At 33.1% G+C, this 26,622-nt stretch overlaps 1 protein-coding gene across 5 annotated transcripts; it reads right to left on the bottom strand.

Annotated features, from left to right (window-relative positions):
- Positions 1-38: 38 nt before the first annotated feature.
- Positions 39-25,976, bottom strand: LOC142336302 (uncharacterized). Of its 5 annotated transcripts, XM_075385022.1 has the most exons (8): positions 25,688-25,976; positions 24,714-25,048; positions 14,765-14,942; positions 9,922-10,011; positions 6,393-7,067; positions 5,679-5,904; positions 915-929; positions 41-586 (listed from the first exon to the last, which is right to left on the bottom strand). In XM_075385022.1, the coding sequence occupies exons 1-6, from the start codon at positions 25,758-25,760 to the stop codon at positions 5,693-5,695; spliced, it is 1,563 nt and encodes a 520-aa protein (XP_075241137.1). In that variant the 5' UTR covers positions 25,761-25,976; the 3' UTR covers positions 41-586; positions 915-929; positions 5,679-5,692. The 5 variants fall into 5 exon arrangements, with proteins under 5 accessions (XP_075241141.1, XP_075241137.1, XP_075241138.1 ...); XM_075385026.1 differs by lacking the exon at positions 915-929 and having other exon boundaries at positions 39-586; positions 6,705-7,067; XM_075385023.1 differs by lacking the exon at positions 915-929 and having other exon boundaries at positions 24,714-25,045.
- Positions 25,977-26,622: the final 646 nt, after the last annotated feature.

The following is a 26,622-nucleotide window of genomic DNA, read 5'->3' as shown; positions in this document are numbered from 1 at the left end:
TGTTAAACGGGTTTTTGGCATGGGACGTGATTGATACGGTAAAGGGTTCAAGAATCACACCGTTTTTCTGGCGGTGTGGTGGGATCGCAAGACTTCTTTCCAAATACATCCAGTTATTGGTTTCAGATATTTATTCATTTTAATAGCTTTAACATTGAGTTTTCAGTACTGCATATAGACTTAAGAACTTATGAAACAACATTGGATCGATATTCGTTGAATTACGAAACATAGAATCAATGAGATTCCGGAAAACAAGACAGTCATGGTTAATGGCTCATTAATTTAGTCTCCATTCATCATTTCTATCACTGTATAGTAACTGCATATACTTACTATAATTCTTAAAATCTTCAACAAACTTTTAAAATTGGAAATAAGGTCAATAGTAAACATGAAATCTGCCTAAACTATATTTTTATATTGTTTAGTAAGAAACTGTATTTCACTGATCTTCTGACATTGCTGTCTTTTTTTCATGACATTCACTGTGTCAGATGTGAAACCTTTCCAGCAGAATACTCGATTGTAAAATTTGAGTATCCTTAACTCTTTTCCGTCGTATAGTTCAATTGAATTTGCAGAACTAAAACAAAAAACCTGTCAAAATTCTAATTGTATAACCTCTGTTTCCTCTAAATAACATGATTAGAAACTTTAGTTAATGCTGCCGCATTATTTGAAATGTCATTTTTCTCTAGGTTACATCTAATTAGATGGCTGAGAGACTTTGCATACGTGAAATCAAGAGCGCCAAAATGGTTAAGACAGAAAAAGTGAGAAGATAAAATGCTGGAAATTAGTTGACAAAGAAATGAATTGAAGATTTTAATTAGTAAAATGGCGTAATTAAAAAAAGTTAGACTATTACTTGTGAGAAAAAGAGTGAGACCCACGTTTTGTAATTTACCAACCTTTCTCGAGACGTTCTGGACACAACAATTAGCATATTGATGACATTTCAAAATTACGAGCGTCTACCGGTATCGAAAAAATCAACTTCCAAAGAACGTCGCTGGCGCTTACAGGTGCCCCCTTCCGTTCAGTGCAGATAGTGATTTGCGGAAAATATTGCTAGAGTGATTTCCACAAAACAATTAAGAAATTTGAAAAAAATATGATCAAAGAAATGTGAAAACTTGTTACGTTCGGCTGCAAAGGCAATTCACATGTTCTCAATCCATTTTGAACGGAAGCGATTTAAAGTCAAAATTTATAAGCGTCGCAAAAATTTATAGCAAAAATTTGCCACAGAAAGTGAAATTCGTACTAGATTTTGCATTCTAGCATACATTTTTATACCAACTGGGGAAGTGTTTTCCACTTTTTACGTTATCAATCTTGGTAAACTTGTGAACTCCTCGATAAAAACTACAGATTCAACACGTTCTTAAATCGAAATTTTACCCTCTAAACGAAATACATTTCTTTAGACAACATACAGCAAAAACGAAAACATAATAGGAAAAAAATTGGGAGATATAATTGTAAGAATGAAATAAAGAAATTTAATACTGAAATAAAATTTAACTGCATAAATTCAACTGATAAAACAACATAATTCTGAAAGTTACTTTAGTTCCATGAGGCATCTTCGACAAAAGGGTTGACTGAATACTAAAATTCGAAGGTTTCACTTGCTACTTTAAAGAAAAAAATTGTTTTGGTGGAAATTAGAACACATCAAAAGACTGAACTAAAAATTCTGAAAGCTATTGTGTTTAGAATAGCGATTGAGATTAAGGATTAAATGAAGAATTTTCCTTATTTTTAATAGTCGTCATATAAACTTGTGATTTCAGATGTTAGTTGCAGAATTATCACACAATAATGGCTATTTATTCTTAATTACAGTTTATGTTTAGATGGGTTTCTAAACGGGGGGCAGATATGACTAAAACAGTTTCATCAACTTCAAAATCTAAAAATAGGGATTACGGTGCAATTATTATTATAAGCTTTCATGCTTTGTGGATTGTGCCTCCCTTGTTTGGTTAATTTTTGGTGCTACTTTGTGAAATCTGGTAGTATATTGGGTGTATTTTGGGCCTATTCACCTATAAATGAATGCTGCTTCTTTTAAACGAATTTTTGGTTTGCAGTCCGTAAAAGTGCGAACTGCGGCCCTAAATGAGTGAAATCTAACAACCCCAAGTTTGGCAGTTTGCGCTTCCGTCAAACATATTTTCCAACTTCCAGTTTTTAAGTGAAAAACGCTGACCGGATTTTCCGTAAAGGGCACCGCCTTTTGTCCACGAAATGCGAAATTACGGTTCACACATGCAATGCATTAACATAGAAAAAGTGGAGTCTGCTTAAAAACGAGTACTAGCAAAATTTCGTAACGGTAGACGCTCGAAATGAAAACATTTTTAGCCACTGTTTTCGGTAATAAAGCACAAGCAATAACAAACAAGAATCCACGTAAATATCAGTCCTGGGCAAGTCATAATCCAAGTCTTACACGTATTGCAAGTCTTAAAAAAGACTTGGATAACACAGTTTTTGCAATGTGCCACGTTTTGGAGTTTAATTCCCCCGGGTGTTTAGTAATAGCACCACAGCTGTCCCCAAGATAAACTAGCACCACGTGGGGTCAAAGAGGTCACATAAACAAACTGTGCCCCGAATTTTCAGCCGAATCTATCTCGATAAAGAAAAGAGTGCTATAACCAGGTTGCCCATGATCTCCCTGGGTCCAGCTGGACGAAAACTGTTTGATGGTTACCTCTTTTTTGAACCAAATGTTCAGGCACGATATAACACCCGGAACCAGGACCAGAACGAATCTAGACAAAATAGTCGAAACTCCCTTATTGCTGACCTCAATTAGACTTGTACCAGAACCTTCGTTTTGTTTTGTAAGTGGCATTGTGTTAATGATTCTTGAGGCTCACGCCTACGAGAAAGAAGGATATCCTTATGAAAGCAGTCCAATTAAGCAACGCTCTCTTGCTTGCGATTCATCAACCACATATCAGAAGAAGACCTTCTATTGCTTGTCTAGTTTAATGAACTAATTAGGGAGTTTTTGATGATTCTGAATGTTTCCGGACCTATTTGCGACGTTTTAGACTTACAATTCTAAATTCTTGGCAAAGATTTGGATGCTGGTCCTGCAAGTTTTTAACTTGACTAAAGAAAGTTTTTCGCTTTTATGTACTTTTCAATTATATGAGGAATTATTTGACTTTTTATAATTTTATTCGTTTGTTTTTGTGGGGCTAAATGTTTAATGAGGGGGGGAATTATATACTCAAATGGGTTTTTTTTGTTCAGTCAATTTTGACCGATCGATACATTAATCGTAGAGAATTGTGAGTGGTATCATTAAATTGCCCGTCCAGAGTGGAGTATGGAATTTTGATCTTTGAACTAATAAATTATCTAGGTCTATACCCTTCGAAACAATTGAGTGTTTGTAATGAACAAACAGCAACAGCAGGGCTAGTCTTGGACTAATCTTGGACTGTTACAATCCAAAAATAAATCTGATGTAATCAGTCGGTCTTTTTTAAAAAATAATCGATCCTTTCGTATATTAATTAAAATTCAAATCAAAACTCACTGTTGATAGGTCTAATCGCCTTCCTAAGCAGTTCCAAATAAATATTTCTAGTTACTTTACTTCAATGATTAAGGTCATTTTGACTTTTAAAAATGTTTGATTTTGAAATAAACAATGGCTCATTGAAATTTGCCACAGTTTTTCTCTTCTTTTGGTCAACTTGTAGCCTAGTGTCAGCAATGAAACAATGCTTATTCTTTTTTTTTACTAAAGTAAAATTTAATTGTTTTGATTGGATTGTTTACGCTTTAAGTTATGGTTTTCTGGCTTTAATACTACTAGATTTCAGAAAATTTTTCTGATTTTTATACATTGGCCCATTTTTCACGTTTTCATGTTTTTCTTTTCTCGTTTCGTCACATTATCATGCTAATGACAGTTCACATAATGCATTAGTGGCGTGCAGGACAAGGCACAATTTAACATATAAAATTTTTTAAAGGGATAGATTGTGATTTTAACGGCTTGGCTTGGACAAACCATACTCGAAGAATTTTTTTCAATTTATAATATTTGTCTTTAACTGTTGGTTTTTTAGTCATATGAAATTTCCTTGATGATGACCGATCTGACTAATTTTTCATGGAGGAATAAATGGGTTGATATTATGATTTGAGTACATAGCTGATGGCTTTCATGACCTTGAAAACAATTGTTTTCAAAAGTTGAAAAATTCTTTTACTTCGCATTCTTGTTCTTTTTTTGTCTATTTGTTGCCTAGTCTCGTTATTTACAGCTCACATATGACATTATTGTTGTCGATAGATGGCGCACGTGTAGAAAATCCATCGAAGAATTCCTTGTCAATTTACTGGCTGCGACACGGTTTTTTTGCAAAAAAAAGGAAACTAATTTTTAATTTTTGTCTATATTTGACGTTCTTTTTTTAGACGTAATACTTGTTCTGAAAACAATCCATGTCTCAAACGCTTCCTTTCGACGAATAAACGAACTTAGTTAATTAATTCATTTTGTAGCTAATGGCTTCCATGACTTTTCGAAAAGAACAAGAGTTTTACCTAATTTCGCCCCTTTTTCTCTTTTTTTTTGGCTCTTTTTTAACTATTCTCATTCATGACTGGTTGCACATCTCATCATTGGCGTTCAAGTAAAGTTCAATTGAACATATTTTGTGGGGAAAAATTTGGCTTCAAGGCTTCAACAGCATTTTCTCGCAAATTTTATTGGAATTTTTGTGTGTTGTCTCTATTTGTTGTTCTGTTTGTAACCACATAAAAAATTGAATAATGACAAGTATTAAAGCCCTTTTATAGAGTTGTATATGATCATCAACATGTTGGAAGTAATCATTTGCAATCTAATGGTTTTCCTTACTTGAAATTAATTGTTTTTAAAGATATAAGCAAATTTTTGAAATTTGCTATTTTTGTTTTTTTTGGCCTATTTGATACCGAGCCTCATTATGGTGTGGTCCTATTTTTTAAGTGAATTACAAGTTATTTTGTTCAGTTTCAATTTTATCTGACGCTATTTTGACCTTGTTAATTTTTTTTAAATGGACATAAAGTTTTGGATGCAATTAATGTTTGTTGTTATTGTTGTTTGAAGTTGTTGTTCGTCTTAACTAGCGTTTTTATTAATGGCTGTTATCATCAATCTATTGCGTCAGTTTTCACTTCACTGATTTATTTGAACTAGAGGCGATTTTTTTGTTCATAAACAATTTTTTTTTGAAAAACACTTGATTTTTTGGCGGTTTTCTATCTGTTCCTCATTTGGTAGACATTTATGCCAAAATGTTCATGAGCGGGGTCGGAACTTCATGTGCCAACGTACATTACTGATCCTCCCTGTTTGACTTTAAGTTGCTTTCTTGTTATTTTTTGTGATTTTTTGCGATTGCAAAATTTCTCAGTGTTTACATTTTCATTGCCTGTTACTGATTTCCGCGAGTTTTTTGTATTATGCATTCAGTCTGAAGACGCTTAGTATCAGTATTTATTTAAAGTTTTTCTGATTGTTTTCTCTTATCGCAATTGACCCGCACTTCTTATGTTTTCCACCAGCGAACCCTCGACCCGGATTGCGTCATTCACACGCCAGTACAATCAATAAAATTGGACGCAAAAGTGATTACAGATGAGCTGACCTTTTCGGGTATCTTTACCAATGATCACTGTCATCATCGTCGAAGTAAACGATATCATTAACAACTTCATTGTAAGAGTAATCAAGCAGCAGGTCGTAGTAGTCATTGTAGTCCAAATTGTGTATTGGATCCAAAGTTGTGACGACAGTGTCACCGGTTGAGCTTTGAGGAACACCATTGTTCGAGGCATCATGGTGGTCAGCATTGTCTTCTTTGCTGTTAGCACCTAAATTTTGTTTACAGATATATTTTTTGGAGGGTTGCAATAGAGTATTCTTATTTGGGTCGATAAAATCAGAAGGCAGATGATGACTTCCAAATTAATATGTGAGTTTTCATCGGGTAAGATCTTACATAGTTCTCTTAGAAAATACCTGTAAAGTGATACACCTTTTAAATAAAATTGAGCAGACTATATTCAGATAACAAATGATTAAACTTTGTTTTATTTGATCTTGCTTATCAAAATTTTGCTTTATCAGATCTTACACGAGGAAAATTAGCAAGCTGGTTACCAGATCTTACTGTAAAAAAAACTTCGGAACCAAAGTGGCTAAGACCGTGCAATTGAAAACAAATGAAAGTGATGTTGTTGTTTTAGCCCCACGTAGAGTTTTACATTAACTATTGCGATCGAAGTCGGTCAAACAGATTTTGCTAAATAGATGACCTATTATAATTACACATTTACTAATTTTTGGAGCCCTTCATTACCGTTTCTATTCTGAGAAACTAGACCTCTCTCTTTTTCTTTGAAAAAGTTCTCTAATTTGTCTCCAATTTTCTTCTTATCTTTTCGGCATGGACATTTGTCTTTGAGAAACTTTTTTCCTGGTTTCGTGTCTATTGTTTCGCCGTTCTGTTTTTCAGAGTTATGGTCTGCCACGTGCTCGTATTCAGTATTATCGTTTGCTGGATAATCTTCATAGTTGTTTTGGTCCACTGCATGTTTGTTATCTATGTCACCTTTTGTCTGGCTATGTGCTTCTTCATCTATGTAATAATATAGCAATGGATACTCCTCACCCTGGTTGCCGTATTCCTCGAATTTGACGTCGGAGGTCTCGTAGTCTTCTTTCCAATCATCAAGGTACTCATCTTCAGGGATTTCATCTGATGGATACTCTTCCTCGATGTCTGAATTTTCCTCTCCTGGACCGTTTAACAGATCATTGATCATATTCTCCCCCTGTTCTTTAACCAATTCTCCTCCCTTTTCTTTGGCCTGGTCGAGCAAACCATTCAACCCTCCATTTTCTTCCTCTTGTTCCCCACTTTCAGCACCCTCTCCATTATCACTGTTTGCTTCCTCTGTCACTTTTTTGTGTTCTTGATCATTTGGTGACTTACTGCTGTGTGGTTCATTTACTGGACGTCTCGTAGTCCGACCTAGAAGAACATATCCCATGTTGGCATTGCGTATGAAATCATACATGAAAAGAACCAATTCAGACCACATTTTCCTATGAAAACTCCAAACAGACTGGAACCACCTCCGATCGGAATTTCTGGGAGTTCAAAGTTCGGGCGCCTTCATGAGTTTGTTCGAAATTCTGACAAAGATTACGACCCTAATTTTTTTTTGCATACGAAATTTATGTTTCTGCCATATTTTGCTTTGTTCGAATCTTCTCTATCAGTATATTGACAGCTGTCTTAAAGTTTTAGCAGCAATGTTTTCATAGGCTGTACACTGTAAACTAATTTCTTACGACAAATCAAACTGTTATTTTTGTGGTTTTAAACAGTAGATAGAGCCTCCATTTGTTTTCATTTTTGGCCCATTAGGCGCTTCATTTCAACGCATGCGTTGGTAAAAAACAACGAGAGAAGAGTCTCTGAACCTGAAAAATTGCAACAATTGTTTGGTATAAGAGATCCCTGAAACGCTTTAGGTCGAACTTTTTAACTGTGAAAAGTCTTTGGTCGTCATAAGAAAAGTTTTAGGTCGAGAGTAATTTTTGATCACGTTAAAATTTAAGATCGCGTCAAAATTTCAGATAAAAAACAAACGAGAATATTGTTGTAAATTTTCGATTATAGTTAGGTTATATGTATTTTTGAACATCACGATTAATTCTTTACAGTTTTGAACCCGAAAAAAAAACTATTTTTTAAATTATTTGGCCAAAAATTTAGAAGAAAATCAAATGACATACTTTATTTTGTTTCTCAATTTTTTTTATCCGTCTCTCTGTTTTCTGCTGATTAAAAACTATTGTAGGAACCAATGTTTCTCCGTATCTGATAGATTTTTAGAAACATCGAAGGCTTCAGGCAATTTAGAGCTCTCAAAATGGCAAAAATCAACTTTGAAGACGTAAAACTGAAAACAAAATGTCTATAATAAAAACTTTTAGAGTTGATTTTGCAAACAGATTGTTTATTTCATCAGAATTAACTATTTTAGTTTTTTCAAAATAACGTAAACATCAAATCAACCAATTTCAGAAAAATTTAGAAAAAAAATACTCTTCTCTGTTTTTTAAATCTGCTCTTCGAACTGAAACTATTGAATCTTGGGGCATTTCTGTAAAACAGAAAAATAATTCTTTTATGTGTGAAACTCTTCATTTAAAACAACCAAGAATTTTTGAAAAATGAATTTTTTTTGATTTTAAGTTCAAATAAAATTTCTAAAAGTACTCCTTTAAAAACCTCTGAAGGGCCCAGAAATGGAATTTACTGACAACCAATTTATGACGACCTCTAACAACTGCCTTTAACGTTTTCTTTTATGTTCAAAAGTAGAGGCAGAGTGCAAAGACATTCAGAAATCGTAAATTGGAAAAATTTCCGGTTTTTTGCTGCAAATTGTTGGTATAAATTTGTTCACAACCAAAATTTGCGTTTATTAAGTCTAGATGCAAATCCATTTGCAAGAATTGAGAAATCGAATTGGGCCATTATGCTCATGAAATCTCAATAATGACAAGATATTGGATAAATTAAGAAAAAAAAATCAAATTTTAGTGCCATTTTTGCAATTACCAGTACAATTGCCTCTAGAAGTCCACACTTAGTTTCCTAGATAAAACAACAACACATAAATGAACGGCGCAAACATTGGTTGATAACCCATTCGGGCTTTTGTGTGGTGTGTTTGAGAGCATGTACGTGCGTGCCGTTGTGTGGGTGAATGTATGCGAATGCGTGTATAATTTATCTATGTGGTATTTGTGTAAGAGAGAGAAAAGAAAGTTAGTCTGAGGGAGTTAGTTCCTTTAAATGTTGGAAACATGTAATACATTCAGAAATCATAAAAAAGCAATTGAAAAAATACTTCTTATTTGTTACAAATTGCGGCTTAAATTGTATCTGACACCAAAGTTACATTTTTAAACTCTTTAAATCTCACTGGTAACACTTCGGTGCAATTAATAAACTATTTGTTTCCTTATTTTCAAGAAACGTCGAAAAAGGAACAATTTTCGGAAAAACTTAGAGAGACTGTTTTCGAAGTTTTGTGTCAAAATTACTATTACTGGTAGAACTGCCTCAAAAAATAATCTCCGAGTTATTTAGAGAAAAAACATAAAAGACCTAAACGAACGGTGACAAACCTTGATTAAAGATCAGTTGCGAAAGAGAAAATAAAAAAAATGTGATGAGATTTTTATCAGTGTGCTATGAATGTTTATGTTATGTTATGTGTGTTATGTGTGGTATGTGTGTGAATGTGTTTGTAAGTTTTGTCTGTGCCTGTGTCTTTCAAATTGCACAACACTTATCTTTCTAGGATATGTTAGAGTGTTTTCGTTTTTGTCAGACGGAAAACGAAGTCATATTTTTTGGTTCAAAGACTAAAGTAACTTTCTCCAATGCTCATAGTTTGCATTCGGATACTTCCAACTGTTTCTCTAACAGAAATTAGTTGTTAATTTTGGTAAAGTTGGTACATTCTGTGCTACTCACAGACTTGCCATTTTCTTAACTTTAACAATAGGCCAGCCCCTCGACAAGGGACTTGAGCAGGCAAAATTTTTTGAAGAATATCCGGAAGTCAGAGCACTGATAGGTTAAGCGTGTTCAAACACTCTCAAAAATAGTGAAAGCAGTCAAAGCGATTGTTTTTTGTTAATTGGTTGCACAGAAACCGATTAAGCATTCTGGGTGTAACGCAGCCAGCTGCGTGAACAGTCTAATGTAAGAAGTTCTCAGTTACTTTATAAGAGTCACGTACCTATGCTGAGAGTATTCGAGCGTTCTTTTTACCATTTGGAAAATACCATACGGAACATACCATTTGGAGATGGAGTAGACACCAGCTTGTTGTTTTTGCTCGTAACCTTACGATTGTCATCAGATTTGGCAGTAGTTGGTTTAGGACATACTAAAACATAACCAAAAGGAAACAGTTCATTCGGTATATTTGTTGTTAGTCAAAGAAGTCTATGTTGATTCTCAATCTATGTAAATTGTGTAATGCTTCCCACTTTTTCAACTTCTCATCTATTGACAGATTTTAGAGCTTTCTAGTAATTGCTCTTGTTTAAAATTTACATCAATTAAAAATTATTTCTGTTCTGTTACTAGTATATTACGCCTGTTTCGTTGGATAGTTTTGTACTGAAGACAATCAATATCAGTTAGTTGTATAAGAGGAATTTGTCCAACGTTAGTTTGTCGCTTTTTTCTTTATTCCACAAAAAATACATTGAGAACCGGATATAACCGTTTCGTTCTATTGTAGTTGTTCAAAATTAAAGTAATATAAACAATTTAAAATCATAGCAAACAAGGCGGCTCGGTAATGTGCGTACGCACATAAGGTTCCGACCCCGCTCATCCACATTCTTGAGTTAATTGGCTACCAAATGATGAAGAGTTAGAAAACCTTCAACAACATACATATCATTAAATTAACAACCAATGGAATACAATAATGCCACCCTAGAGGGCCGATGAACATTGTTGTTAATAGGACAACTAGAAAGGACAATAATAAATATCAAACAACAAACACTATTTACGACCAAAAATCGGTGGCTATAAAAAATAAAATCATGACAAAATCAAACTCGCATCAGATAAAACTCACACAAAACAATTTGAAATATACTTCATTAGAAAAGATAGGAGACCTGTCCTCAATGTGACTGTTTAATTAGTCAATCAAAAAGAGCAACGAGGTGCGAAGTTCAAAAATACGTTTCCATTTTTGAAAACAATTATTTTACCATTATTAAGGTTATTAGATATCAACTGAAATTACTAAAATGTTCGTTTATACCTCGATAGGAAGCATATAAGACATGTCATTATCCAATGTTTAATTGCGCGAAATTACAAAGCCAATGGAAACTATGATTAATGTTATAAAATAGAAAGGAACCAAAAATCCTATGAAATATACAAATATAAAAAAATCTCAAATATTTTATGAAATCCCGTAGTAGCAGTAGTAACAAAGACGAGAAACAAGCGTTTAAAGCTAAAACCTTCATGGATTTCAAAATACTGTTCACTGGAAACGTGTTTACAGAGACTGAGCTACAAATCAACCGAAAAACGTTTTAAAAAAATGAAGCTCATAAACCCAAATATATTTTTGAAAACAAATATTTTCAAAAACTATAACAGATTTAAAATTTCAACAGACAGCGTTGAATAGGATTGTGATACTCTGGATGCCAAATTAGCCTGTAAATAATGAGACTAAGTCACGACCCTACAAAATAACAAATAAATAAAAAAGCCAAAACTTCAAACAATTCCACGAGATCACACTATTTGAGGCACTTTATTTATAAGATCATACCTGCAAGAACCGTAAGTTGTCACTTTTTTTTCATGTTAACTTCAATGAGCTTTCCTTATAAAATGACAACAAGAAGATGAAAACAAAAAGAACGCCAAAAATTTAACAGTTTAGAAATCTCGAAAACTTTTTGTGAAATCAATGGTCGGAGTCATATGTCACAACGTATAACCAAGTGCAAAAATATGTATGAATCAACAAAAATAATTGCGGTTTTTTTAGTGAGATTGAGTTACATGGTTACAAAAAATAAAGCGAAAATTAAACAGTTCAAACAAATGTTTTTCTTAATTCATTTTTAATGTCATTAAAACAAACAGCTATAAACTAGAATCTTTAAATAGGTCGAATTATACGTCCTGGGGAAGCAATTAAGACCTATCGTTATCAGGTATGTGGCATACAACAACAAAAAAAGACAAATATTGGCAAAAACAAAAAAGCCATTGAAATTTTGCGAGATAACTGTGTCTCAGCCCAAAAAGCGTAAACTATATAACTAAAACAATTACCATTTCCATATACGCTTTGTTCCCAACGTTGTGCGTTTGCCAATCTTAAGGTAATTTGGCAAGGCAACAAAGCATCAAAAAATATGCCTTTATACTCAGAATTGAAAAAAACTTGAAAACGCGTTATATAAAAAGAGACCCATAATTGAACATAAAACCATTACCAACATTAATTTATGACCAACAAGAAATCGGTTTCTGCTTTTTTTTTTACTGAGTCTGCAACCGAAGAAAAGTGAATTACGATAAAAAATAGTGGCAATGTTCAAAAATTAACCTATATTTTCTTAAAACAATTAAATTCAAACTTAAAACAGACATTAGATAACAACTGAATGATTTGTCTAGGTTCATTTATAACTCCTAAAAGATAATTGGATCTTTGAATGGGGACGCTAAGCTGTTGGACTACAAAAATATAACAAATGAAAGCATAATTCAAGAAAAAAATTAAAAATTTTTTTACGAAAACAATTGGTCAAAACCACTAAAACCAGGAGCTTATTCTGAAACCGTAATATAATCTCGTTGCTCCTTGTTTTTTTTTAAAATAGTATCTTTAATTCATTGAGCCCTGATCTGAATTTCTTGTAAAAAAGGTTTACATAAAAACCTCTTCATATCGGAAATATTTTGAAAAAAAGTCGCGCCCCATTAAATTCTAGAAAAACTTTTCTTGTTAGGATCCATGACGAGATAAAGATCAGCCCAGATGTTAATGCGCAACCTAACAAAACACTCATTTGTTCAAAGGGTTGCGAAACAGATCATTTTTTCAACAACATTTTTCAGGTTGTCAAAAATAAAATTGCATTTTGTGTAATTATCGAGTTTTAATTTGCAAAAAACTGGCGAAATAATAATTCCAGAAGACTCTCAAAGCCAGCGGGTACAGAACTAGTTCGTTTGTTAGCTTATAAAGAACACGGCAGCAGTTTTAAGGTATCTACTCCCAGCAAACTTGAAGTGATTGTGCTAAAAAAGCAAATTTGTTCACGGAAAAACGAAAAAAAAAGTCGAATTTTGACAAATTTAGCAAAAATTCTAGCCAAAAAATTCGGATCGAAGAATTCAGCAACCCTTCTCTATCTTTAGGGAAAAACACTACAGTAAAAAATATTTGAATAGAATTTTGCAAAATTGACGAAAATTTTGTCAAAATTACCGAAAATGGAATAAAAACAGCTGAATTACGTCACATATTCACAAAACTTTAAACCTCGATAACTCCCTTTAAAAACAAAAAATGAAAAAATCTTTTTAATTCCATATTCTACGCTGGACGGGCATTTTAGTGATACCACTCAAAACTCTCTACGATGATTATATCGATCGGCCAAATTTGACTGAACCAAAAAAAACCCATTTGAGTATATAGTTCCTCCCCCACTAAAGTGGGTCGGAACAAAAAAGAATTTTAGGTTTTTAATGGCAATTGACTTCGTATAAAATCGAGTTGCTTTAAGTATTGTTCTATTTGGCGCCGTTTTCCATTTAGCGCAAAAAAATTGTTTTTTTTTCCCACAATCTTTGCAATGCAAGATGTTCAGCTTGGAAGTTCCTCAAAAATGGGCATAAGTGTGAAAATTACCAGTTTGCAAGTAAAATAATTATCAATTTACAGTTTCCTTGAGTAAGTTTTATTTTCTAAATTTTCCACCTTATTTAACTCAGACACAGAAAAAAATTTGTAGTGCAATAAACCATATTGGGAGAAATTATCTTTTTTCAAGATTTCGGGGAATAAATTTTAGTTTTGAATGACACTACCAGAAAATGTTCATAAAAAATTTCTTCGGTAAAATTTTGTTTCTCCCTGGAAAAATTATCTGCGTCACAAGATTCTGCCGGAATCAGTGAAAGTGTGAGACGTTGCAAGATGAACCCTTTGTAAAATATGTTGCAAGAAGAAACATTTTATGAAAAAATTAGTCAGGCAAGATAAGCATTTCTCTGACAAAACTTTCAAGATTTGTTGCGCGAATTAAATCACATTTTTAATGCAAAATAGGCTAGTTTTTCTCTTACTACAATAATATTACAAATAGTTTCTCCGACCACACGGTTGTTGAACAATGCAATAGACAAAAATTTGCATATCCACAATTGCTAAAAGTGGTCAGATTTTGTTATAAACATTTTCTAGTAGTGTTATTACAAACGTTATTATAAACATTTTCTGGTAGTGTCTGGCAAAACAAAATTAAATTTCCTCCCCCAAAATTATGGAAAAGAACTTTTTTCTCCCAATAAGCTCTATCGCACTATAAATTATATATTTCAGCGTCCACGATAAGTAAATTGGCAAATTTGGAAAATAACTTAATAAAGGAAACTGCCAATTGATAATAAGTTTTCTTGCACACTTAGGCAAACGAACCATATTTTTTGAGGAACTTCCAAGATAGATGAACCTCTTGCCTTGCAAAGATTGGGGAAAAAACCATTTTCTTGTGCTAAATTGAAAACGGCGCCAAATAAAACAGCACTTGAGGGAACTGTTTTAAAATATTTCAATTGCCATTACCAACAGAGAATTCTCTCTTTAAAAAAAATTAAATTGTTTATATTACTTCTGGTTTTTCATCAATTTCACTTGAACAAAACGGTTAGATCCTGTTCTCATAGTTTTTTAAACCTTTTTGTGGAATCAACAAACTAGCTTTGGATGAATTGCTCTCAAACAGCCAACTGAGGTTGATTGTCTTCAGAACGAAAACTATCCAACGATATAGGCGTAATAGAATAACAAAAACAATAAAACCTCAAGTTGTCGCAGTCTCTCCACGGCAAAATCGACATAATTGTCTAACCTTTTTTGCCGTTTCTCACCACGCACTTTTGACCAGCTGTAGTTGATTTCCCCCGAACAGGCCTCGATGGGGTTGTAGGGTAAATCTTCTTATTGGGTTTTGAGGGAACTCCCTTGGGGTTCTGAGGTCGCTGTTTCTGGTTGGGAGTTTTGTTAGCGTTGGTTCCACTTGTGGGTTTCTAAAAAAGTGATTTTAACATTTTCGCTTGATAGTGAACAAATTCCAAAAGCACAGAGAGGATCAAAAGTAGAATTTTATTGAAACTCAATTAAAAGTGTTCAAAAATATAAACAAGCCAGAAAATGAGTGAATGAACAAAGAGCTTGCGCAATTATTTTACTCTAATGCGAGTGATTGTCATTTCATATTTTAGAGTACAAATGTTCACTAGATGTGATCATTTTTCGTCTCGTATGTTCCCAAAATACACAACTTATGTTCTTTGAACAGTTACGTCAGTGTTTGTTTAGAATTTGCACATAACAAAAAAGAAATATTGTTTAAAATTGGTGTTTTGAGTCAGTCAATAAGCAGTTGGGTTAAAATATTGCTCACTTCAAGAAGAACTGCTGCAAATGGATTGAAATCCAAAAATTTTCAAACCCATTCCGCTGTTCATTTTTTCTTCAAATCCATTTTTTGTGATTCTACCAATCGTCAAAATGTACGTATTGAGGTCCAACAAGGAGGCTCGTTAATGAGCGTTTTGCACATGATGTTCCGACCCGCGCTCATCTACCTTTTTGACTTAATTGTCAACAAAATGAAGAGATAATCAAAAAAAGATGTTCGAGTGTAAACTACTAATTGAACTACATAATGACCTTCCTTATTAAAGCACTCACGAGATCTACCATTAATAAGACTACGAGAAAAACAAACCAAACAACAAAACAACCAAAAACAAAATATTTTTACGGCAAAAATTCAATGTCTAAATTTAAAAGCACCTAGTAACAATGTCAAATTACAATCAGACAAAAAACTAACTATAATATACTTCTTTTAAATTACAAAGCAGATCAGACAAGTCGACAAAAGAAGAAATAATGCTGCAAAACTTAAAAATAAATCATCAGTTTTTAAAACAAATAACTTCAATCGTCTTAAATACCAGAAGATTATAGCAGAAAAATTCTAGATAACATTACTAAAACGTAATAAGGAAAGAAATAAGACCTGACTTTGGTTAAACTAAGTCATAGAAAATGACTAATGGTACAGAATAATAAAAAAAATACAAATAATTTGCGAAAACACAAAATTTTTAAGTAATTAAAATCATTAGCTATTATCTGAATTTTATGCTTTCATATTTCATTGTTTTCCTATTCCCATTCAATGCAAACTATTCGCTTGGCGCTTGGACTTCATTTGTAGATCATTGGGATATGTTATTATGCAATTTTGCCAGTAGAAGACAAAAAGAAACACAAATGTTGACCACTCACAAAATTTTTATGAAGAGACAAACTGTCTAACAAAGAAGACAAAAGTTACGGAATAATAGTTAAAGTTTGAATTACAGGGAAACGGATAAGACCTCTCAATGATGAGAATAACTTAAAAATTTACAGATAGAACAGCAAAAAATGAATTTTTTTTTAAAATTGAAAACATCTCTCAGAAACTTTAAGACATTTAGCTATATACTGACTGCGTTGAATAAGTTATTTATAGCCTCAATTAAAAGCTTATAAGAACTCTTATCTTTTGGAAACATTTATATGACTACATAAAGAATGAAAAACTGAGAGAGTAATTGAGAGAGTAATTGAGAGAGAGAAAAGTATCGAAGCAATTAAAAAATCAATTGTTCATTAATTTTTTTTAAAAGCTCAACTAATCTTTAACAATGATGACACTGCTTTATGTAACAAATTGACTTAGGAAAACAACCAGTATATTAAAAACCACGAAATTTTTTAGATTACCCGAAGTTTCAAAGCAATTAACTTCAGTAGCTTTGAACGGAATTCAATAAATACGCTAAATTCTGCCTCGATGGGAAAGCTATGATATAAGCTATTCCTAAGTCATCAATAAATCATCACAGCAAATGTTTTTACTATGAAAACGACAACAATAAAAGGCAAGAACAGAAAATTCATTAGAAAATTGCGAGAAGAAAGTGTCGAAGCCACTAAAACAATCAGCTTTTCTCTGAATTTTTGTCTTTGATCAATTGATCTCCTTCTCTAAACCCATGGAAACTGTCAATAATCGGATAGCATGATAAGATTGCAGTATGAACTATAAAAATGAAAAAAAAACAAAAGAAATTATGAAAACTTATTCGTGGCTTTGAAATCATAACCATAGAAGTTAGAAAATAAAATCTGTAGCCAAAAATAAATTTTGGTTGCACTAGAAAAAAATAGCCCTGTCATTTTTGAGACTAACTGACAAAAACAAAAAAAAAGTTCAAGATCCGTAAATATTAGAAAGAACTTTCAAAAAAATGGTTTTTGAAGTCTATACAGCCATTGGCTGTCCACTCAAAGCACTAGATAGGTCCAATTGATGCTAATAAGGGAACTTTTCTTTCGAATTTAGTTAGTGAGACTGTCATAGGATTGCAACAAATTTTAAAATCTCAAACAGAAGATAAATTCATTCAAAACCTACAAAAACGCATAGTAAAAAAGCAGAACGATTCCTTCAAAACAAATTATTTGTTCATTGGGCATCATTTAACTGTAAATTAGGTTTGTTTTTAACAGAAACTTGATATGAAACGCGAATAGTTTCTAAGTGACTCGAAATAAAACGAAAAGGTGAAAGGTTTTTAAAATCACGTGTCAATTAATATTTAATTTTTTAAAAAAGTGGTCTTCCCTATGAGACCACAACTGGTTTTTTATTGCCTTTATTTTATTAGGAACACAAAATTGTATGACTTTGAAACGCAAAGCTTAATTTTTCAATTATATTTCAAAAGAAAAAGTCTTCATTTGAACGAAAATTCCCCTAAAAGGAAACAAAATCATGCCAAATGTCACGTGCTCACACAAAAAACTAAACCTCGATAACTCCTCGGAAAAAAAATCAAATAGTCTTTTTAGTGTCGCAGCTTTCTAACCATACCACTGAGATTTCTCTACGATGGATAGATCAATCGGCCAAAAGTAACTGAACAAAAACACCAGTTGTATATATAGTCCCCTCCACAAGTGGGGTCGGAACATTAATGTTTTACGATATTGGCTGTTATTTTTTGTTTTTGAGCGAATAGCGAGATGAGACTATGCAAAATAGCTGAAACACACCCCTGTTAAAATGTCGACAACGCCGTTCAATAAAAACTTCCGAAAATTTAATTAATCGTTAGCCATCGACGCTTACAAGCTTGCAGTCAATTGAACTGAAATGAGAACTTAACCTCCGTATGTTGAATATTGAAAAAAATGAATTTTGAATTAAAACTCGAAGTAAAACGAATAAAAGTTAAAATTAGAACAAAAAACTCATGCAGATTTTCGAATCTGTATTTTTATTCTTTGCTTTAAAAATGATGCCATTTAAAAATTTATCTCATGACAATGTTTACTTTGATTTGTTGCATTGTCTTATTAATTTCCTTTTAGTTTTGGGACTGAAATGTATGAAGCACAAAAAGTGAGAGAATATTTCACGGACTGCTGCAGCTCAATTCACAAAATTTTAGTTTTGTTCAAAAATCGATAGTAATTCTACATCTCCGCAAGGAGGCTCGTTAATGTGCGTTCGCACATGATGTTCCGACCTGCACTCATCTACATTTTTGACAGAACTGTCTTTTGACTAACATGTTTGACAAAGAGAGAGTCAAAAAGAGATGTTTGAGCTTTAAGCAATCGTTTCACAAGCAAACGTATATTTGAATTAAAAAATGCCATACCTCATTACAACGAGATCGGCCATTAAAATGATTAAGGGAAAAAACAACAACGAAAGCGAAAAAAAAATTTCACAGCAAAAACGCATATCTAATTTTAATTTTTCAAATTACAATCAGACAAAACCCTAACTACACAAATTTACTTTTTCCTAACTACACAGCAGATAAGATTTTTTTTCTAATGAGACCAGGTAACAAGTCGACGAAAAGAAGGAATAAGGAGGCGAATATCAAAAACCAATCAAAATCTTTAAAGAATACATTTTAAAAAGTTTTAAAAATCATTAGCTTTTAAAGAAATTATATTTGATAAATTCACTAAAAGTCATAATGAAACCAATCGGACCTGTCTTTGGTTAGATTAAGCCATAGGAACGGACTAAATATGCAGAAAAACTAAGAAAAATTACGAACAATAGATTACAAACATTGCGCAAACACAAATTACTGAAGCCATTAAATTCATCAGCTATCATCTTAATATGTATTTTAATTTCAGTTTCTATTTATAATAGTTCAGATAGAGTTTTACTGAATGAATAAAAAAGTTAAATTGGGCATTATTTGAAAATATTTGGGATCTGTTATTAAGCGGCTGTGTTTACGCGAAATACACCACTCAAATAACTTTTTATGAAAACCGATAGTGTCTCACAAACAAAACCTTAGTTACTTCTTTTTTATCAAATATCATTTTAATTTTTAAAATACAGGGAATTGTATGGGACCATTCAATGATGAGATTAAAATACAAGTTGGCAAAAAGAACAACAAAAACTGAAAAAATTGAGAAATCCTTAGAAATCGTAAAAATGTCTAATATCATAAATTATAAAACTATTCGCCATATACTGATTTTTTGGATAAAATCATTCATTCTATCCTGAATAACAAGCTTAATGGACCGGTCGGCAATATTACGGCTACCTAAAGAATAAAAGAAACGGGTAAAAAAAGGCAAAACAAAAAAAATGAGCAAGAAAAGTGACGAAAACATTAAAAATAACCTTTTCAGTAAAAAAACTTTCTACTTTCAATTATTTTAGCGTTGGGATTCTGCTGTTAAACATTTTGACTCCAATTAATCAACAAACATGAATAAATACGTTAAAACCAAAAAATTTTTGAGAAAACCATAGCATCAACTCCATTAATTTCAGTAGCTGTAAAATGAAGCTTATAATTACGCTAAGTTATGACTCAATGTGTTGGGAAGGATGTTTTTTGTTCATAACATCAGTAAGACAGTGTAATAAGTCATTAACTACGAAAACAAAAACAAATACAGGCAAAATTAAAAAAAATTATGTTACAAAGTGCGAGAAGAAAATGCCGAAGACAATGAAACCATAAGCTATTGTCTGAATGGTGTATGTATGATCCATTGAACTTCTTCTCTAAGCCAATGCAATTATCAACAATGAAAAATATGCTAAGAATCCAAAAGGAACCACAATCATGAAAAAATAACCAAAAACAAATATAATATTATTAATACTCGTGCATCGAAGTCATAACACCAATTTTCGGCTTGAAAAAAGCGGGGGGTTCAGTCATTACTAAGTTGACTTACAATTCACCAAAACAACTTTAAGGTCGATTAATGTTAAGAAAAGCGTTCTCGAAAAATCATTTTTAAAGTCTTAGCAGCCATGAGGTTCAATAGCTTTCAAAGGAAGTCATTGAATACGCAGTTATGCCTTGATTGGAGGATAAGGAAAGTTTTTATTCACAGGTAACCAATAGGACATCAAGATAAGTCCTATGACTATGGAAACAACAACAAATAAAAACCAAAAACTGTGTAGAAAAGTGAGAGAAAAAATTGTCGAAGCCATTTAAAGCATAAGCATTTCTCTGAAAACTTTATCCATGATCAATTGAACTTCTTCTTTATGCGCATTTGAAATACCGATATCAGGATAATGTGATAAGATTTCAAGAGGAACCAATACGAAAATATCAATAATTTTTATTATTTTTATTAAAACAATTTAAATCTTGTGGCACTGAAGTCATATAACAAATAGTTAGAAGATAAATACGATAACCAGTTTAATTTTTTAATTTTTGTTGCAGTAGAAAAAAACGGGTCGATGTCATTACTGAGACTGACTAACAATTCACAAAATTAGGTTTATGATCAAATAATGTTAAAAAATTTCTCGAAAAATCATTTCTCAAGTTTTAACAGCAATCAGCTGTCCCCTCAAAACTCTAAATAGGTTCTCTTAATGCTCAATGCAAAACCTATTGCACTTTTAGTCAACAAGACTATCCCACAGAATTCCAAAAATATAGAAAAACCTAAAAAAGTGAAAATTTTTTTCCAAACTACGAAAACTCAGATTCGAAGCCAAAGAAAAGACAAGAGCGATTTTTTGAAAACTAATTTTTTGTTCATTGGGCGTCATTAGACTGTAAATCAAATTTGCATTTACGGAACCTTAATAGGAAATGTGACTCGTCTCTAGGGGACTTAAGAAAACAAAGAAATATGAAAAATTTTCTAAGGAAAAAGAGCTCTCAAATAGAATTCGAATTTTTTTATATAGTGAACTTCCTTATGAGACCAGAACTAGTGTTTTTATCGCCTTTCGTCTGTTAGGATTTAAATATTGTTTCATTTTGTGACATGAAAAGTAATTTTAATTTAATATTCTTTATGAAAAAGGTCCTAATTTAAAGAAAAATTACACTGAAACTGAACAGAGCATACCAAATATCCTGTGTTTAGACAAAAATTCAATCCTGGATATTTCCTCGAAAAAAACAAAATTAGTAAAAAAAACTTTTTAGTTTTTAATTCTTTACTGAACGAGATTTTTAATTATACCACTCACATTTCTCTGCGATGAATATATCAATCGAAAAAATGTTGTCTGAACAAAAAAGAGTCATTTGAGTATATTTTTCTTCCCCCCACAAGTGGGGTCGGAACAAAAAGGGAGATTGCCGGACGGATGTCTTGAATTTTAAATTGAATTTAAAAAAGCAAAGAGTAAAGACAGATAAATTGAACACGTCTTACACAGAGGATTCAAGAAATCTATGGGTTAGATTTGTTGTGTAATTTTTGTGACATTTGCACGAAAAAGCAAGTTCTAAACGAAATTAGCTCTCTTATCACCCGTTATAATTAGATGTTTAAGATGAAAAGTTAATCACCTGTGAACCTCAAGCTTAGAGCACTTTCGATGCACAGTTTATAAGCAATATATTTTTCCTCAATTGAAAAACGATTTTAAACGTCAAATTATTTTTTAACTGAGTGCTTGTCAATTTTGAGCGAGAAAAGCTGACAATTTTCTGCACAATTGTCCCAAAAGCTGACATCAAAGAGAGTAACAAATGACGTCACACATACAAATTCATTTTTAAATCTGTAAAAGTCACAAAAAAGAAAGAAATCATATAAACTATATGTCACATTAAGACAAGTCACAAAAAACAAATTCAAAAAAATTTACTACTAAAAAATTTGCTATTAAAAAAACTGGGCCTATAGGTGACTTCAGATGAACTCGGAGAAAAAAATTGGTTAAGGGCTCAAAATAGCCATTAAAAACAAAAGTTATACTGCTTCACATGAATACCCGGACCTTGCTCACAGTGAGTTTCAGCGCTGTACCATCGACTTTCAATTGTAACCAGTACTGTACCAGACAGATAGCAGCATAAATACTTTTGCCAGTCTGCCCAGAGTCAATTAAGAAACATCCCAGTCTGCTGTTCTTCTTCACAGTCTCATTTACATTCTTGGTCAACACTGCACAGAATGTTTCACATTTTTCTCATCATCGGACTGTACATACAAAGAACATAGCATAGAAAATTTAGAATAACTGACATCATGCTTAAAACTTTTAATATGGCGATAACCCCAGCTTAGTGGTCAGATAACCTAGGGCCCCCAATCATGGTAATTATTTCATTTAGTTCGATCTAATTATTTCAGGCGTTCACTCCCCCCCCCCACAGCCGGGTTCGATCATGAAGTGCATGTCGGAAGTTATTCTCTGGATGTCGACACAAGTCTATCAATCTCTGCGACCTTCCGTTCACGTTGATTGACCTACATGAACATTATTCACACCAGCCATCCTGCTGGATATTGATGTCGGGAGAAGAGTTTAGAGTTCGGAGACGGAGGTCGGAGGAGCCGCAATTCAAGGAGCCGCAATTCAAGTAGCCGCAATTCAAGGAGCCGCAATTCAAATGGCCGCAATTCAAATTAATTAGATGCATTCGACAAACTCAAAAACTATAACTCAAAATCCTAGTTATAATCATATATTTATAATCATAGTTTCAGAGCCTATTAATTGAATTCTTACGCAGAACAAGTTCTGCAACTTGATATAAATTCATATATATTGAAAACGCATATATTTTTAATTACGATCAAAACAGATAGCGAGCGAGAGAAAGAGAGAGAGAGAGAGAGAGAGAGAGAGATAGACGCGAGATAATTGGCTCCTGAGCAAATAGAAGCGCAAAAGCGCGGGTAATTATTTACGCTATGCGCATATCAAAACCAGGCGGCATTTTAATATGCCAATAACCCGGGCAGAATTTGTTTATGCCCAGACCGCAAACCGAATTAACAAAATTCATGTTCAGACAAAAATCAGTTGATGACTCATCTTGTCTTACTAAAATCATACTAAACAGTGAAATCTCGGACCTGAACATTGTAATAACCCCTCTTAAAATCATTATGATTTATTTTCTGGTCCAGTACTGAATCTCTCTGACGATGCGCTCCGGGTAAAGAACCATTTAAAAACTATGATGGGATCAGTATTATTCTGGCCATTCCTTGGCGGCTAAAAATACAAACGTTTTTGAAATCAGACACGATTTTAAATAGAATAATGATCCTATTCTCAGTGCAGTCTCTTCCAACTGTCTCTATTTAGACTTAAGATGACCGTTCTCTCAAAAGAAAACAAATATATTGTTTTTTTTTCGAAGTTGCTCAAGATTTTCTCTTTTACCAAATCGAACAAAATTTTTTTTTGGGCGATCGTTCAAACAAAGTGTAATGAACAAACTATTGCTTCAGATAGAGCCAATTGAAATTTGCGCTAAGAAAAAACTGAAGATATTTGAAAGTTTTCCTCATATAAACCGTAGTCATTGCTCGATTGTTCTTAGATGCCGTTATAAATCCGAGATACGCTAAGCAACTGCCCCCAGAGAACTACTTCAAGTACCGTTCTGAAAACATGGCTGTACTTTTAGGATTAGGGAAATGAATATTTTGTGTTTATGAGTCAAAACTGCTTGTTGTTTGATTTGGTTTTGATAGCTTTCGATTTTTTTCAGCTAAATCGGTGTTCAATTTAGAATTGTAGTCAATTTAATCAGTTTTTTACCTTAAAAAAATTCAGAGACTGATGATCGATTTTTCCGATGATTTTTTCATTCAGTTTTCTCTAAAACTGGCGCCAATTTCAATGCTACTGCAAAAGTTTTCATTAAAACGTTTAAAATTCCAAGAGTTACCAAAAGTTGCCAATTTAAAGTAAATTTACATCGAAAAGTGAAAAACAAGTAGGTAAAATAATCCGAAAAACAATTTTGAAAACTTTAAATGCCTCTTTCAAAAATTTTAATTTTTTTTGTGACTCAGGTGATTGATGATAAATTGTTCTTGTGGCGCCAACAAATATTCCCCTTAGGGGGATAGCTTTAACAGGGTGGGTAATTTCTAAGTCTAATGCAGAGACTGAATTTTTGCTTCCAGGTGAAGTAATGCCATCTGTAATAGCGCTTTTAGAATGTTTAAATAAATGTGTAATTTTATTCAACTGTTTGAACCACTACAACCGCATAAACGATAAGTTAGATTGAAGCTTGTTCACTAAGTCTTTTGAGCACCACCCCACAATCTTCCGCCCGTCCGAAAAGTTTATTGGGCATAGTGTGTATAGTCCGCACTATCTAGTGTAAATTCTTGATAATGCAAATCAATTTTCCACTGGAGGAAAGAAAAAATTTCCGAATCATGGATTATCAATACCGAATGCACCACGTGTATCTATGTACCTGGACATAACTTACCTTAGGATGAGAGCTAGGCGGTTTGCCACTCGAGGGGTACGAGTTTCTACTTGATGAGCCTTCAACTGGGCCGGACGGCCTTTCGTTACTGGCCGTAGATTTTGTATTCTTCGGACCCTGAGACGGCGTATGACTCCGTGACGGAGAAGAATTCGTTTTCGAAGAGGCAGTTTTCTTGGTCGAGGTAGATTTTGGCGATGATGAAGGTCGTTTCCCTTTTTGTTTTGAACCTCGTCGTGATATGTCATTTGATGCCATTGAGTCACCGTGGTCGTGAGAATTCTTGTCCGAAAACAGGGAGCGTGCTACAGCCACTTTGTTTGTTCCACTTCCTCCTTGTCAAAATTTTGGCTTAGGATTTGATTTTTTCTGTATAGAAATTGATTATCATAGAGATAAATTTCAAGTTTATAGGGTCAAGTTAAGGCATCTGGGGTGTAGGGGAGCAGTAGGCATTTTAAAAGAATATTATCTTACCGATGAGATCATGCCTCTAGTTTACTCGTTAAAATTTTATTTATTCTTGCGGCGGCGGAGGGGGGGGGGGGGTGAGGAATACTTTCTAAATCTCCTTAATAAGGTTTTGTTTAAAACAAGAAGTTGCGCAATACACTACATGTCGGTTGAATCTAATCTATTTTGACCCAAAACTTACGGAGTAATTAACTTTTACGAGTACGGTGCATGTGATGTTTTAATATAGTAACGTGCCACTTTAATCACACCATTTTAACCGGGCGTTTTAAAAAACACCGGAGGCATTGAAAACACTGGAAACTACCTTGATTCAGTACTGCTTTCCCATTTTCCTATGGCTAAAGGCTAGCTAATTCAACCTTGGAACTAACTGAAACTACTAATTTCGGATCTATTCTGCCCCCCCCCCCCCAATTTAGTGAGCATAAATCTTTTATGACCCCCCAGAATAGATCCAAAATTTCAAAAAAATTTTTAAAGCCAAAAGTTTGTGTTACCTGGCAGACTTTTGGGATGGACTGGGCTCACACTCCACAATGCCATAATATACAGAAGCGACTTACAATTCATTATAGTTCTAATTTTTATTTATTGTTCTAACTTATTTAATTTATTTAATTCCTTTTCAACTTCCCTTAAAAGTAACCAGAGTTTAAAAAGTAACTATTAAAAGGCGCTAGGAGCTACTTGATCAATTTCCTATTCCTAGAGCTATAAAAATTAACAACTTATTAACTTCACTAAGATACTGAACTACACAGAAGCTAGAATTCGAATGATAAATTATGACTCGCTACGGCGCTTGTGAACGAAATAACAGGCGGGATTTTTGAGTTCCTTTTAGAAATCATGCTGACCTTTTCATGATTAAAATGATGTATCTTGAAATTTGCTTGCCATGAGTAGCAATCGAGTTAGTAAATGTGATCTGTATTTCCCAAATGAGATTTCCCGCACATCACCAGCATCATTTGATTTCATGTATGTGTTAACAAACTAATGCACACTCTAAAAAAGTTCAGGTAAATTTATCTGAACCAAGTTCAGGAAACTAGAAGTTCAGGTGAAGTTCAGGTGTAAAAGCACCTGAAATACACCTGAACTGTATTTCCGATAAATTTTCACCCGAATAAGTTCAGGTGTGGTTACCTGAAAATACCTTTTTTGCAATCAGCGGTGAAACAACAAAAATTTAGCAGTAAACTAAAACACAATACAAATACAAACTTTAGTAGAAACATCAACACATTTATTAGGCAGTGTCCAGCTTTTTTTTTAATTTTGCAAAGTTACGGATAAATTTATCATCAAATTTTCCCACTCTTCAGCTTCACTGATGTTTCTAGTTCAATGAAGTATTTTTGGAACCATTAGGGGTTTCTGAAATGAACAACCATAGCGAAGTTTTAAAGTAACGGTTTAAAGAAACTTT

The sequence above is a fragment of the Convolutriloba macropyga genome, chromosome 3 (genome assembly GCF_964194025.1).
Source record: "Convolutriloba macropyga chromosome 3, txConMacr16.3, whole genome shotgun sequence".
Taxonomy (NCBI): Eukaryota; Metazoa; Xenacoelomorpha; order Acoela; family Convolutidae; genus Convolutriloba; species Convolutriloba macropyga.
This window is presented reverse-complemented; position numbering and strand designations above follow the sequence as displayed.

Coding starts and splice junctions, on each gene's coding strand:
- LOC142336302 (XM_075385022.1), bottom strand. CDS start 25,760: ATGAATTGTAAGTCGCTTCTGTATATTATGGCATTGTGGAGTGTGAGC. Junction 14,943..24,713: donor CGCCTAGCTCTCATCCTAAG/GTAAGTTATGTC, acceptor TCACTTTTTTAG/AAACCCACAAGTGGAACCAA. Junction 10,012..14,764: donor GGTGAGAAACGGCAAAAAAG/GTTAGACAATTA, acceptor GTTATGTTTTAG/TATGTCCTAAACCAACTACT.